Source organism: Andrena cerasifolii, chromosome 12 (genome assembly GCF_050908995.1).
Source record: "Andrena cerasifolii isolate SP2316 chromosome 12, iyAndCera1_principal, whole genome shotgun sequence".
Lineage (NCBI taxonomy): Eukaryota > Metazoa > Arthropoda > Insecta > Hymenoptera > Andrenidae > Andrena > Andrena cerasifolii.
This window is the reverse complement of record NC_135129.1, coordinates 727,149-741,930: the sequence shown is the minus strand read 5'-3', so window position 1 is coordinate 741,930 and position 14,782 is coordinate 727,149. Positions and strand designations below refer to the sequence as shown.

At 35.6% G+C, this 14,782-nt stretch overlaps 2 protein-coding genes across 5 annotated transcripts in view; both read left to right on the top strand.

The window, feature by feature from the left end:
• The window catches only part of LOC143375455 (tubulin monoglutamylase TTLL4), a 507,564-nt gene that overhangs the window by 458,421 nt on the left and 34,361 nt on the right, over positions 1 to 14,782 (top strand). The window lies entirely within an intron of this gene.
• LOC143375457 (enhancer of split mbeta protein) lies at positions 9,649 to 11,960 on the top strand. Its single transcript, XM_076824558.1, has one exon. It carries the CDS (start codon positions 10,847 to 10,849, stop codon positions 11,480 to 11,482), a length of 636 nt encoding a protein of 211 aa, XP_076680673.1. The 5' UTR covers positions 9,649 to 10,846; the 3' UTR covers positions 11,483 to 11,960.

Genomic DNA, 14,782 nt, shown 5'->3' with positions numbered 1-14,782 from the left:
AATTATTAAAAAAAATTAATAGTTGAGCTTATGAACCGCAACAGAAGCAAACAAGATGTCGCTTCTTTGGTGGACTTTGTTAAATAGCATTAAATTTACTACATTAATGACATATGGTTAGATCTGTTGCTAAAGTTACATATATTTTCATTTTGTAATCAATACACATTTCCATATATTTTCATGTGAATGTAATAAACACTAATTTCCACATATTTTTATTTTCATTTTCATGCTTTTATGTAAGCAAGGCTCACTTTAAGCAGTATATGAGTATGTAGTTTGTAGTTAAATCTTACTTAATTTTCACTTTTTTTCAAATGTGATTTGCAGCAGCTAAACCTCACTCAAATCAATTTCTGAAGATAGTTTCAGATTCAGGATTAAAAACAGCATTACTTTGTCAATAGTCATTCTAAATTTTTAAAAAAATTTAAATTTACCCATGAAATTGACACACCCTACTGTCGCATGTTAGGAAGAAATAAATACGTGCAGGAGTGTGTGATTTGTCGGAACTTAAGCCGGGAATCCACCGGGAAGCTAAGCTAAGCTTTGCTATGCGATGCTATGTTTTAACGTAGCTTTTGGTGGAAACGGTTCCATAAGAATGTATTGAAGGTAATCTCTTTAAAACGTAGCATGGCATAGCATAGCACAGCTTCGCTTAGCTTCCCGGTGGATCTCCGGTTTCAGTGTCTAAACACGTATTTAATAGGAAACGTAGAAGAGTGTGACAAAAATTCCAATGATTACATATTTTCCTTAATTTTCACTCAGATTTATAACCATTTTTTGCATCACGTGCAAAACTGGAGCAAAAGTGTGGACAAGTGATTTATGATTTATATTTTGTCTCGTTCTTTTCTCCGCTTAATTGTAAAATATTTTTTATGAGGAGTACAATGCATTGTTTGGTGCCACAGAGTGAAATATTCGTGATAAATAACATATTTATGATCAATATTTTGGTGTATTGAATTTTCTCAGATTTATAAGATATATTAAAGAGTGGACTATAATTTGAGTGAAAATATTCATAATTCTGTGTATTATTATTACTATTATTATTACTATTATTACGTGTTTATTACTTGATTGAATGATGTAATATATAAGTGTGAGTGACAGTAGTAATTGGAGTAAAGGCGAGGTATATACATAATTCTCTAAATCTTCGTGATTTTATCGGAACAAATTAGTTGAAATTGTAAAATGAATTTGATGTATAAAGTGAAATTGAAATGATAAAATGAAATGATTTCTCTTAGAATTTGATGATTTTCGAATGGGCTTGCCCTCAGAATCGTAACATGTGGCAAAAAGTATTTTATCATACAATTTAGGGGTGTTTTTTTTTAGATAAATTCATTAATGCTGCGCCTTTCTAACCACGTGCACTGTATTACATGAATATAGCTTCTGTTAATGAATAATTCTAAAGAAATCTCTCTCCAAGTGGTAGGAAAAATATATTCAGTCAGATCAATTTATTTAAACTTTCATTATACAGTATCATGAACTCTGCAAACGCCTCTATTTTTTTTGGTTAACCTTCCGATTGATTTACTAGTATCACTTTGTATTCTACAAATTTTTGGTAACTGAATCAATCATACGAAGTTTTTCACTTGAAATTAAACTTTTCACAATATTTTTTTTGTGCCATACCTGCACCGGATGATTCGTCATTGCATGTCAATATCTACTTCAAGGTGAAAATCGAAAACCCAAAATGTCACGAGATACCAATGGTCAATTTTATGACTGAAATTAGTACTGTTTAATATTAAATAATTTAATTCTATTTCATTATAATTTTATTATCGTACAATTCAAAATTAATGTCTCAAAATAATTACAAATTATGCATTACGATTAATATTAAATCAGTATTACAATTCGTTTAGTATCAGTAGCGAGATAAAATATTAGACACTCTGTAATCAAATGTTATCTATTTGTTCCGATTAAAGTGGCAAAATGTCAGGATACCTGAATATACTAATGTACTTACTTAGGTATACTGAAATGATAGATGTGTACCTAAATAATAGGTACTACTATAGTAGGACGTCGATCACTTTCTTCTCTTTATTGACAGTCGAAAAACAAAGTGTGTATAATGTATGTACACATAACATTTTCTAAATATTGTGGTCTAAGTTCTATATGTTTGTCGTTTTCTCAACAAAAAGAAAGTCATTATCTAGATGACACCTGTTTTTACGATTCAGAAAGACAGATCAACCAGTTAATATCCACGAATTACTAATACATTAGTGTAATACATGAGATTTATCGGATGCGTTGTGTACTTGAATAATATCTAAATGTAATGTTCATATCAATTTCGAAATTTGTACGCATTCCTCTATTAGAAAAGTTAGAAATAGCTCAAGATTACATAAGATAATTCAGTGTGTTTAGTGACGTGGCACAACTATACGTATACATAGTACCTATTCGAGTGCAACTATTACGTTTCAGTATACGAAGCAGAAGAGAGGTCACGAATCAACACGCCACTAGGTATTACAGTTGTGGAACGAGGACGTTGTATCAATTAATCAACTTTGGAGAATAGTGGATTACAACGTGAAACGATTTTATACTTTCGACGGAATTGTATACCATTACAGACAAATACGTACACAAAAATATAGATATTTAATCAAAAACGTGGACTGAATCGATTAACTTTTGTCGAACCTTTGAATACATTGAATGAGAAAATAATGTAAAAATTCTACTTCATCAGAATAACACCATGGATTACCAACTATATTTTTTGAAAGCTTTAAAATTATTTAAGGGGACATTCTACTCTCTCGGCCGAAAAATCGGCCACTTTTCGGTGATGTTTTTTATAATGAAATAAACACTTAACGTTTTCGAATTTCTGGGGGTATATTCTACCACTCTTGAAATACAAGAAAAAAATCTTTGTTGTTTGTTTATTTCATTTGTTTACATAAATATTTCGCAGTGAAGTTGGCGTTTTCAGAATTGCTGGCGGTTGAAATTTCGGACGACTGGATCATTGGAAATAAAAAAACCAAACGTATTTCTAATTCGCAGGAGTATGGTTATCTCGCTTTCCACGAAATAACAATTTTGGACCAAAATTATTAAAATGCGAGTCGATCGAAGTTGAAAGTACCGAAATTTCTTTTCTGTTTAATAGATATAAAATGTGGGAAAATATTAAGAAATCTTAAGATATTTGTGGTTAGCGAGATAGTCATACTCCTGCAAATTAAAAATATATTTTTTTTATATATTATTTATATTAAGCGAATGAGAGATTGAAGAGTCTTTGAAGAAAACACTGTAAGTGCCAAAATTAAAAAAAAAATTTTTATCGGAAAATGTTCTACGTACTAATGGTAATACTATAGTAAGTATAGAATTTGATTTTTGGCATTTACAGTGTTTTCTACAACGAGTCTCCAATTACAAGAATGTAAACAAGAGAGTTATCAGAATGACAGCACCTGCACACTCACGTCTAAGAAAAATTTTATTTTACGAAAATAGTTTAACAAATTAAGTAAAAGATGTGAGAGAAGCCTCGTCGACTGACGTTTTATGCAGAACTTAATAGCCTTAAAGAAGTAAATTAAAAAAAAGTACATCTAGATCAATGTGTTTGCTTTAAACAGAATGACAAACAAGAAGATAAATGCAACAGGTTCCTATAAAAATAAAAATAAGTAGAAAATTCTTAATTATAAATTTTGTAATTATGCTTTTGTCACTATCATAGCGTAAATGTGAATACATGAGGCTATTAGTTTCTTCGAAAGATATAAAACGACCTTGGGATGAATTTTAAAAACTAAGAAGAGATTTTCCATTTGTACAATCTGTAATTACATAAAAAAAATAATTAAGGGAGCCATCTTACGCTTCGTCATTTAGTAACAATAGTTACTCACAAAAGTATTCGCCTACTCCATACGCATGACATATTTTACTTATTTGAGTAATGTTAAATTCAGAATTACTAATCATAATTTACTTTAGTATAAACCTCGATTAACATACTATTAGATAGTATCATTTCCCAAAGATATACTCAAAGAAATTTTACTAGGAGAATGGAACAAGACGAGCCCGTATTTCACAAAAAATTAAAACAATACTACCTTGTTGCAATTACGTTTGTATAAATTAAATATTGAATTTGGGCTAATATTTTCTTCCACGATCCTTGCTACTTCCACGGATAATAATACTTTTTTAAACAAACTACGTACATTTTTTCAATTTAATGAACCCAAAACAAAAGGTTGTACGTTCATCAAGATGCATATTAATGATAATTAGAATTCTGAATTCTTACTTAGAAGACAATTTAAGGGATCATTCTGGTTAGACGGTTTGAAAAAATCGATTTTTTAAAAACATTTTTCGAAAGTAAATATCCTCAAGAATGTATTGTTAAATTTTCATTGAAAAATTCCAATTATTTTAGCTTCTACATAGGCATTTTGTAGGGAGCGCAGAAGCTGGGCCTCTGTAGATGAAAACTTTGAACGCGTTTTTCTCGAAACGTGAATTTTTCACATGGTGCAGGTAAAATCTCAAAATATATCGAACCGATTGCTTTATAAATTGAACTGCTTAATCTACACACCTATGCCTCTGGCCGGTACTACAACCAAGCATTTCTGTTGAGTCTAACCTACTTTTAAAATCGAAAACAGCGCAGAAAACACAGCTGAAATACATCGATTCCTGTATTTTGCCCGCCATTTTGTTAATTTTAAGGATAAATCATTTATTCTAGTTCGAGCCATAGCGACAATCATACTGATCAAGAATCTGCTTGTATTTTTGGATTCAGATAAGTCCAACTGCTGAAATCACCTTCACGAGCGAGGCATGAATTTTTAACCATGCCATCAAAATCGCCTGCAAAACCATTTTAAAAGCAATAATTTCATTACTTTTATATTTTTTATTTACTGTAGAAATGTAGTTTAATCAATAGAAAAAAGTTTTATTCCATTACTATAAGTCCTGTCTTCGCAATAAATTCCTGAAAATCGGTGATTTAATCGGCGCGCTAACCAGAATGGCCCCTTAATATGTAAAATATGTTACCTATAGGGTGGGCGGACACTTTCGTGTGTAACTGTACCTACGTATTTCAACATGGCACTTCCCTGGAGAGGCTCTGACGTTGGCCCGAAACGAGACACCTTGAACATGCACGCACTGCAGCTCGCAGCCCGTTAAGTACCCCATCCCGTGTATTTTCGTCCAGTGGATCGTTTAAAGAGGACGAGCGGCGTTCGTCCGCTATTTCAATTGTTCTACATCGAGTCGAATAGAAACTGGTCCAGCGAGTCAGGGCAGTACTAGCATGGTCGCGGGCGATCAAGCTCGTTCGCCAAGTCGTGATTCAGCGGGCGGAGGGCGGCGAGTGCCAGGGGCCGGGAGTGGTGGCGACACGCGCTTACACGTGCTCCGCGTCGGTGGTATTCCAGTGAATCAACAAGTGTCGCGGGTCTAGCCGTGTGCCGATGCACCAACCGACAACGCAGCCTGGATTCCAATAAACCGGTCAAGCCCGAGCCGACTCTCGCTTGCTCGCTTCTCGCCGGGCAAAAACTATTCAGAGGAACCCGTTTCTTATCGAAAATTTGATGTCGAGATGCGAGTGCCTAGCGGCGCTGACAAGTGCCGCGTGCTGGCCGCGCTGCTGGCCAACGTTTCGCACACTCCTCGTCGGCGACGATGCCGATGGTGTCGCACGGCGCTTGGGTAGCCAACTGTTAGGAATGAAGTTATCGATTTCACTGAAATTTTGCGTATAAGGTAGATGTCCCAATTACCGCGCTTTGACGCCGACTTGCTCGCGGACGAATTAATTACTGACTTCTTACTTACTTTAATTTGCTTGGTGAAAATTTATATTGGTGTTTTGAACTTTTTTCTTTGTTAAGGCGTTTCTTTCGGGTAGAGAATGTTATTAAAATTTTTCATATTTTTTTAATCGAAATAAAAATACATGTTTTTGTCCCAATTACCGCGCCCTGAAAAATGCGTTGTCCCTATTCCCGTGCCCCAAATTACCGTGCCCTTTTTTGAATAGCGCTCTTGCAGTTAGGTTATGTCTTTCAACTTTGGACTGTTCAAAACATTTTTTTGCTCCACGAGAGGTGCTTTTATGTAATTTGAATGTGACCTTTTCATTACAAAAGCAAAATATGCAAATATAAATTTCTGTTCACCCGTTCTGAGAAACGAAAGTAAGGTTAGGTTTAACAGTTACAGAGGGAGCCAGTGGGCTTCGAGGAGCACGGTAATAGGGACAAGCGTTAAATTCCTGTCCCAATTACCGGATTCACTTTAAAAATACGAAAGCGTTTCGAAAGTGCTCATTTTGCTATTTTTTCAGAAAATTTGAACCTTTTATGATATAATAAACACTTTACATAAGTGCAAATCATGGTAATTATCAATTTATTTACCTCTGTAAAGTTCGCGTTCCTTACCGTTTCCGGTAAGGACTTAGGTAAATCCATCGAAATCTTCATATGTATTTTTGAATTTTTTTTACTATGCTTTAATTGTTTAAAAATGCAACCTTCTCGTTTGTAACACATACATTAATAATTTAAATTAATTAAAAAAAATTTATTTCCTTATTTATGTAAGCGAGTTTTTTTGTACGACTTTTTTAAGTATAAGGGCACGGTAATTTACACATCTACCCTAGTTCGGTGCAGAGATCCACCGTAATGTACTAAACGCGCGAGGTACGCTACTCAAAATTCTGCGATAACATCAAAATAAAGTTTTTGCCTTTTTTCGATTTTATTCATGAATCTGTACGGGAAGAACCAAGTCGATTTCGCGGGGGACAAATTTTTCTTGCATTTTCTGAAAGATACGAATTTCGATTTCGAGAATGTTGTCTGAATATTTCAGGAAGGAATTCACGAAATTGGTTGATCGTGAGTTATAGCCCTTGCCTCGGTTCGACTCGAGGTTCTAAAACTTTAAACGCGTTTTTCTCGAAATTACTTTTTTTAGCACTTACGCTCTCCAGACCTTCATTATTCTCATCGCGCGTCAGTGTTGCGGATCCTATTTGTAGAATTTGTACTTCGGCGAATAATTATAATGAGGGGATAGATATTTTTGCACGGAACATCAATGTCTTTAGGTATGAACTGCTTAGAGTTTTTGATGGCAAGATATTATTATTATGTGAAAGGTTACTCGTTCAGTCGCGAATGTATTTTCTAGTTTTTGCTTTATTGTGGTATTTTGTTATACTTCTAATTTTGATCTACAGGTTTTGATGGGGTTTTTCGCGTGTGCGGTTATGTTTGTTTTGTTATTTTTTCACTTTGTAAATAATGGGGTTTTCCCGTAAAGGGTAATAAATAAATAGGTAATTTTAGGGTAAACTGCACTAATGCTGGCACTGCACTAATCATTGGCACTCCTGATTAAAAAGTCAAATATTAAGAAGAAAAATAAGAAATTGTAAAAAAGTACTTAGAAAGTACTTTTTTACAATTTCTTATTTTTCTTTCACTACAACACTGCAAAGTCCAGTGGTTGAACTACACATTTTACATCTGGCAACACCACAAAGTGGGACAAAGGGCTGAGTTTTAGGTGTTTTCTTAAAATTTTGATAAGGGGTAGGTAAGCATATTTTGTCGCTTTATAACTAAGTAATGGATTGAAATATAGATTTACTAAGTGTTGTAGGTTTTTAATAGCGAAGGAATTAGTCTGTTTAAACACTTCAAACTTCGTTTTTAACTACATATGTTTTTCTATATAACCTCAAATTTTAGGGTGCCAAAGATTGTACTTTTATGCCTATTTTTGTTTTTTATTGAATATTTTTAAAATAAAAGACTTAATAGGTACTCAAGAAGTTTTATTTTAATGAGAAATCCATAATCATTGATAATAACTGAAAATTGAGACCATATAAAAACTTCACAAAAAAATATAGACATTCCAATTGGGATTTCTGCTTAGGGTGCCAATCATTGTATAGTTTACCCTAAATACATTTTTTAACACAGTTGACGGCTTTACAAATAATCTAAATATACATCCAATTCGTATCATTCAAGTCGCATTTCGTTTACAACACCAGTCTCTATGACACGACGGTGAATTTTTTTCTTTTATTTCTTTTTCAACAAATTTTCTAACAAATTTTCACTATCTTTTGTACAAGTTCGCCAATTTGTTACTTTTCAAAATTTTCAAAATCCGATCCGTCGTGCCATAGCCATCCGTATATAGTTTCTAAAACCTTTTTGGCATTTTGATTTTTGAAGAACCATTTCGTCGGAAAACTGTCAACTAGTCCTGTACAGCTTATAAATCTACTGTAAATGAATTTAAAAAAAATCGTATAACTTAAATATCTAATAAAAAGTCCTGAGTAAAGTTTCAAAAAGATTCATTAAGTAGTTTACTTTTAATAAATTTCCAAAGATACCTTTACTTTTCGGGCCATTACCTTGTTGCATTGTTCTATAATTTTAGATGAGAAAATTCACTACCAGCTGACTCGAATTTGGGACACTTCGTGTTATAATGGAGAAAGTTATCGCCACATTTTAATTACAGTTTCGAATTACTTAATCATCGAAGTCAATTTTTAGTTGCGAGACCCACCTATACGTTTGAAACATTACTGTACCTACATAGTGTGCACTAATTTTATGCAGAATTTGAGCCCAATATTGGCGACACAAACCTTGCGCATTAACGTCATCAATTCAACTCGCGGGGTCTTGTAAACTGAAAGACACATTTAGGTTGAACGAGATACTCTTTGTAATTTAATCTTGTTATTAGCCGATTCAGTATTTTGTGGGTTAATTATTGCACCGCGAGGATGTGCTCAAAGGAAATGGTTATTTTTTTGATCGATGCACAAGGTTGATATGAAAATTTTATAATTAACCTTTGGTGAAAGCGTTATCGTGAAAGTCACGAAAAATTGCTTGCCTTTTCCTTCTTCCGAAACGAATGATGTATCCCCGACGTCGTCGACGGTTTATTGAATGCTGTGAATATATTAATCACACTTTGTGCCACAGTATATTCGTGTAATAAAATCAGTAACGTAGGTTCACGTTCGTTAGGCATTTAAACGATGACTGCAACGTCACAAGTAAAGTGGTACCTCTTTTCATTTCCAATTTACTCGAACTTACGAATAACGTCCACATATTATTAGATTCAGCATGCAGAGAAAAGTGTATTGCTAAGGTTTTCTCCAGAAACACGTGACACTTCAAGTTGTATTCATAGGTAATGATGTTTAGAAGTGGCAATATGTACTGGGTGACAACTTGAAGTATGGAAATGCTTCAACTTATTGCAACATTTTCCAATGTCACATTTATCTTCTACATATGATAGAAGCGAAGGTAAAGCAACAGAGTGGTTTAATGAATAGCCCTTTGTCTTGCTTAAAAGAGAAATCAGATAGAGAATGTTGAGTTCGAGTTTATTCACTTGAAGTTCCCTGGGCTTTTTCGCGTAACCTTTTCCCGGCCAAGTTCGATCCTGTTCACATGTTCAATTGAAATTACAGATACTATTCATTACGTAACACACGTTTACTGTTGCGTATCCGCGTTATTGTGTACTTCGAAGTTGAATAATGCCCTCATTGTTATCGTACGAGTAATTTGATCTTGATTTAGTCTGAGAGTAGATCAAGATTTCCAATTATGCTTTTAGAAAGTACCAGGCCATTGTATACATTTAATTTTACGCGATTGTTTTCAATGTCTTCTTGCGAGAGGAGCACGCCAAAAGATATTTCTCATTTCGCTTCGTTTCTACTGCTTCCCAAAAATGCAATCAGACAAGTGTTTTACGTACACCAGAATTGTCACTGTATCGTACGCGCCGGTAAGAAACGCCGTACTCCTAAAAAAAAGCGAGCGAGCGAAAGAGCGGGAAAAGCGAGAAGAAGGACAAACGGAAGAGTGGAGCGCGCGAGGATCGGAGCGGATCGCGCGGGTCGTCCTCGTGCTGGTCGCGCGACATGGCGTGTGCTCGCCGCTTCTTTTTTCCTCGGCGACTCCCCTGCCGGCGGCCTATGGCGTGGTGGCGTGGGTCGGGGACGAGGGAGGAGGAATAGTAGGAGAAGCAGAAGCAGCACAGCGGCAAGTATCGTGATCCCCATTCTCCGAGAGGCAGAGAGCGTGCAGGTGTGCACGAAAAGGTCCTCTCCCGCGCCGGCACCAACGGAGGGGCCCCCCTGCGCCAGTCGAGTGAGCATACACAAACACAGAGACGCGTGGAGGGAACCTGTGCCGGGCCCAACAGGCCCTCGATCTGTGGGAACTGTTCGGAGTGCGAGCTTCCCACGATACGCTCCGGCTGCTGGCTGGCTGTGCACGGGCTGCAGGGTTCACTCGTGCGTCTCCCCCTTTCCGTTCTCCCTCCCCCTGCCGCCCGCCGCATCCCCGAGCGACACCCTCCTCGCCGCGGAGAGTCCCTAGAGCGGCGGGAAGGGGCACTGAGATGGGTCAGTCCGGTGGGGGGAAACGATCGAAGGTATAAGTAGCGGGTTAGTCCCCACCAGAGATTCAGAACCGTCGTAAACACGGTAGCAAACGCACTCTCGGCACTCCGAGAACGCCACAAGTCTTGTTTACGAGCATTTTCGCCTCGCACGCATAATTCGGTGCTTCGAGTTCCATTCTTGAAAGTTTCCTTGATCGTTTCGATTGCTGCGAGATCAGCTCGTCTCGGGGATAATCTAGCCCCACGAGTATTCTGTGTAAAGTGAGAAGTGAGAGAAGGATTACAATAATTGCTGCCGATACCGATGGCGCCGCACACGAGCTACACGCCGGTCGGTGCTATGGAGTACGAGGAGCCAGTGTCGAGGACTTATCAGTACCGAAAGGTTATGAAGCCGATGCTGGAGAGGAAAAGGCGGGCGAGGATCAACCGTTGCCTGGACGAGCTAAAGGACCTGATGGTGACGGCGCTCCAGGCGGAAGGGGAGAACGTAGCCAAGCTGGAGAAGGCTGACATCCTTGAGCTGACAGTTCGCCATCTCCACACACTCAGAGCTGCCAGAAGACTGACCCTCACCCCGGAGAACAGCTATGCCGACAGATTCAGGGAAGGATTTACCCAGTGCGCTCAGGAAGTCTCGTCGTTCCTGTCAACTCCTGTAGCCGCTGCTGTTCACCCAGCTGCTGGTGCACAACTTATGAGACACCTCGGCGGTTGCCTGCGACGGCTCGAGGGACCCTCTCCGAGCCCCCTTGGGAACACCAACACTGCCTCCACGACTGTCAACGCGATCAGCAAAGCTCCGGCTGTCAGTCCAACCACCAACGTCACGGTCAGCGTGCCACAGAACGTTTACACGCCACCGCAGAGCCCTGTCAGCGTGGCGAGCTCTTCCGGGGACTCCACGGAATCGTCCAACGCCGTCTGGAGACCTTGGTGATCGACTCGATGGACCCGAGCAAACGATTCGATGGACTTTGAGAATTCTTCGCTTCGAATATAATATTCCTTCCTGGTGAAGAAGCTTCCCCGATTGAATAGGAGCGGATAGCTAGTGGGAGGAAAAACGACGAATCATTGTCTTCCATATGTTGAAATTGTTGTACCTCGCACTGTCGAGGTATCTATTATTTTTTAATACGATACATTTGTAAGTTATTGCAACACCTTCGGAGTTTCTCTTATTCTCTGTTTTACGTTGTACATAGGTGATGAAGCTTTAAATGACGTCTGTGATAGGGTTCGATTTTGTACCTGAGATAATTATTTTCTCGTAAAGTAGAACGATTATTATTATATAAATTTTAATTTGTTATGTTTAAGGAGCATTTTTTTAGACGTAACACGACACTCCGTTTTTTTGTTAAAAATCGATTGCACATTGCGCGAAACTCAATAAATAGATTGTTTTAATCATATATCATGGAACCTCAATTGATTTACCTGCCTTCCTAAATCCCACAATTTCTACCACAGTTGCATATCACTTCAAAATATCTCCGACGCGAAAAATTAACAAAGATAAAAACTTTTCGATAGGAACAGTCTTTATTATTTACTGTAATAATTATTAACAGGTGGTTTTCACACACTTCGCTCGATTAGCATATTTTAAAATCAAAACCGTCTCCTTTATATCCTCATACATGTACCTACTTTGATTGATATGGTCGTCTATACTCTATATGATTTCTAAAGTAAAGGATAATTTAACTTCAACGTTGTTATTTACAGACAAATGTAGAAGAAGTAGTAGACACAAAAACGTGCTCGGTATGTATGAGAATTTATGAAGCTGTATCGAAGAATACACTTGTAATGTTATTGAGATTAAAAGTGTTCAAACATTGATATAAACAAAATCGTAAAATAAAAGATTTTTGTCTTGTAGTGAAGTATTTGAAGAAAGTTTATTATAATAAATTAGGGTTTAAATGGTAGTTAAAGTAACGCACAAAATACAAATATAATTTATCAAAAATAGGAAAATATTTTGTTTATTAGTTTAGATAGTTTATTACTACATAATAATATAAAGAAGGGCGGGATACCCCGGAAAACCATCATCGATAAGCCGCGTCTTCATTACCAGAAAGGAAAACACTATAAGGCTAATTTACAACAAAATAACTTATTAGTTGTAATTATTTTGGAAATAAGTTTAGTTAAACAGTGATACCATTTCTATAGGATTAGAGTTTAACGATTTCTTAGTTGCAAATGGCGTACTAATTTACTCCAGCATGGTCGAGATAAAGTTTATCTTGAAAAGTTCCATCTAATACTTATATACGTTTATTCTCTAACGTTCGTTTTATTTTGCCACATGTCGTGCGAAATAAAACTATCTCTTGCCAATTTTCTGATTTTAAACTGTGATTTTTTTAAAGTATTTCACATGAACAATTGAAAAAGCTGTTCAAATTTACGTTCGCTCGGAAGCATATGTGCTGAAGTATTTTCAAATAACATTTTATCAGATAATTGAGAAAATATTCAACGTAAAATCATTATCGCTAGATAAACTTTTGTGATAACGTTTTGTGGTATGCACACGATACTGCAACAACGATTGAAGTGAGGCAGGGAAAAGAAAACCAAACGAACCTTTTAACTGCAATAGTGTTTTTTTGTTAGCTGTGCACGCAAACGTTACTATTTTAGTTAAATTAAAATAACGTTTTCTGAAATCATGTATAAACTTTTTAACATACCTACAGTTCCAACGGTTTCCTAATACAAATAAAAATAAAAATACTTTTATTGAAAGAACCTTGGGCCTAGCTAATTTCAGATAGGGTAAACCAACCGGTGACCGACCGAATTATTGAATCTATGGACCTTTGAGATTAATACTTGAATATATTTATGTATAACAACAAAACAACTGTTGAAATTGCATTTAAATTTATTTCTCTTGAAATTTCTACAAAAATAATTACGTATTATATAAAAAAAAAACAATTATAAAATACAAAACGTGCAGAAGCCCAGTAAATGACCGCATACTTTTAATAAGAATTGTATTTATTAATGTTTGCTTAATACGCGTAACTAAAAATATAGGATATTAAAAGTGCAACTACGCTCTATTTATAAACATATAATAATGTTTAAATGTATAATTGACATTTCTTTGCCTAATGGTCATTCACTGGTATGCGGTCAATTACTGGTTGATTTACCCTAGATTCGCAGAATATTCACGGAGTAAATCGGTGAAATATTTATCGAGCTATCTTGTCTATCGAGCAACACTTTGTCGCACGTTTTGTAGCAACCATAATCTTCATAACTGCATTTTATAAACAGAATAGAGATCTGTCAATGGTACAGTTTTGTTGTGAGTAAATACGAAATAAGATTGAATTCGTGGGCTCATGCGTCATTACAACTCATGATCATGAATGTACACATACAGGATGTTCCCGAAGTCGTGGTACAACCGGAAAGGAGGTGATTCCTCGTGCAAAAATAAATCAAAAATATAGAATGAGATTTTTTCATATAAGGCTCCATTTTCGAGAAATTCCAAATTTGAAAACTCGTTTAGGACGCGTACCGTAAATTGGAGGAACATTGGCAGTACGGGGTAATATTGGCATCTACTTGACATCTATTAAAAAGGAAAAGGAAACAATTTTTATACATTTTCACACTTGTATTACCATCACAAACCATGCAATATTATAATAGGATACCTAAAACAAATTTAAAAATATTAATTAAAAAAATTAAAAAATAAGAAAATAAGAAAATAAGAAAATAAGAAAATAAGAAAATAAGAAAATAAGAAAATAAGAAAATAAGAAAATAAGAAAATAAGAAAATAAGAAAATAAGAAAATAAGAAAATAAGAAAATAAGAAAATAAGAAAATAAGAAAATAAGAAAATAAGAAAATAAGAAAATAAGAAAATAAGAAAATAAGAAAATAAGAAAATAAGAAAATAAGAAAATAAGAAAATAAGAAAATAAGAAAATAAGAAAATAAGAAAATAAGAAAATAAGAAAATAAGAAAATAAGAAAATAAGAAAATAAGAAAAATAAAAAATAAAGTACATTGAACATAAAAAGAAACAAATTTAACTGTTAATGTAAGTTCAGATGTAGTAAAACTTTAACTTTTTAGTGCTATTTATATATGATGTGCCAATGTTACCCGGTTACGGGGTAACATCGGCAGGTATTTAACGTGTATTAAAGAAGGATAAGGACATAAGTTTTATGCATTTTGACA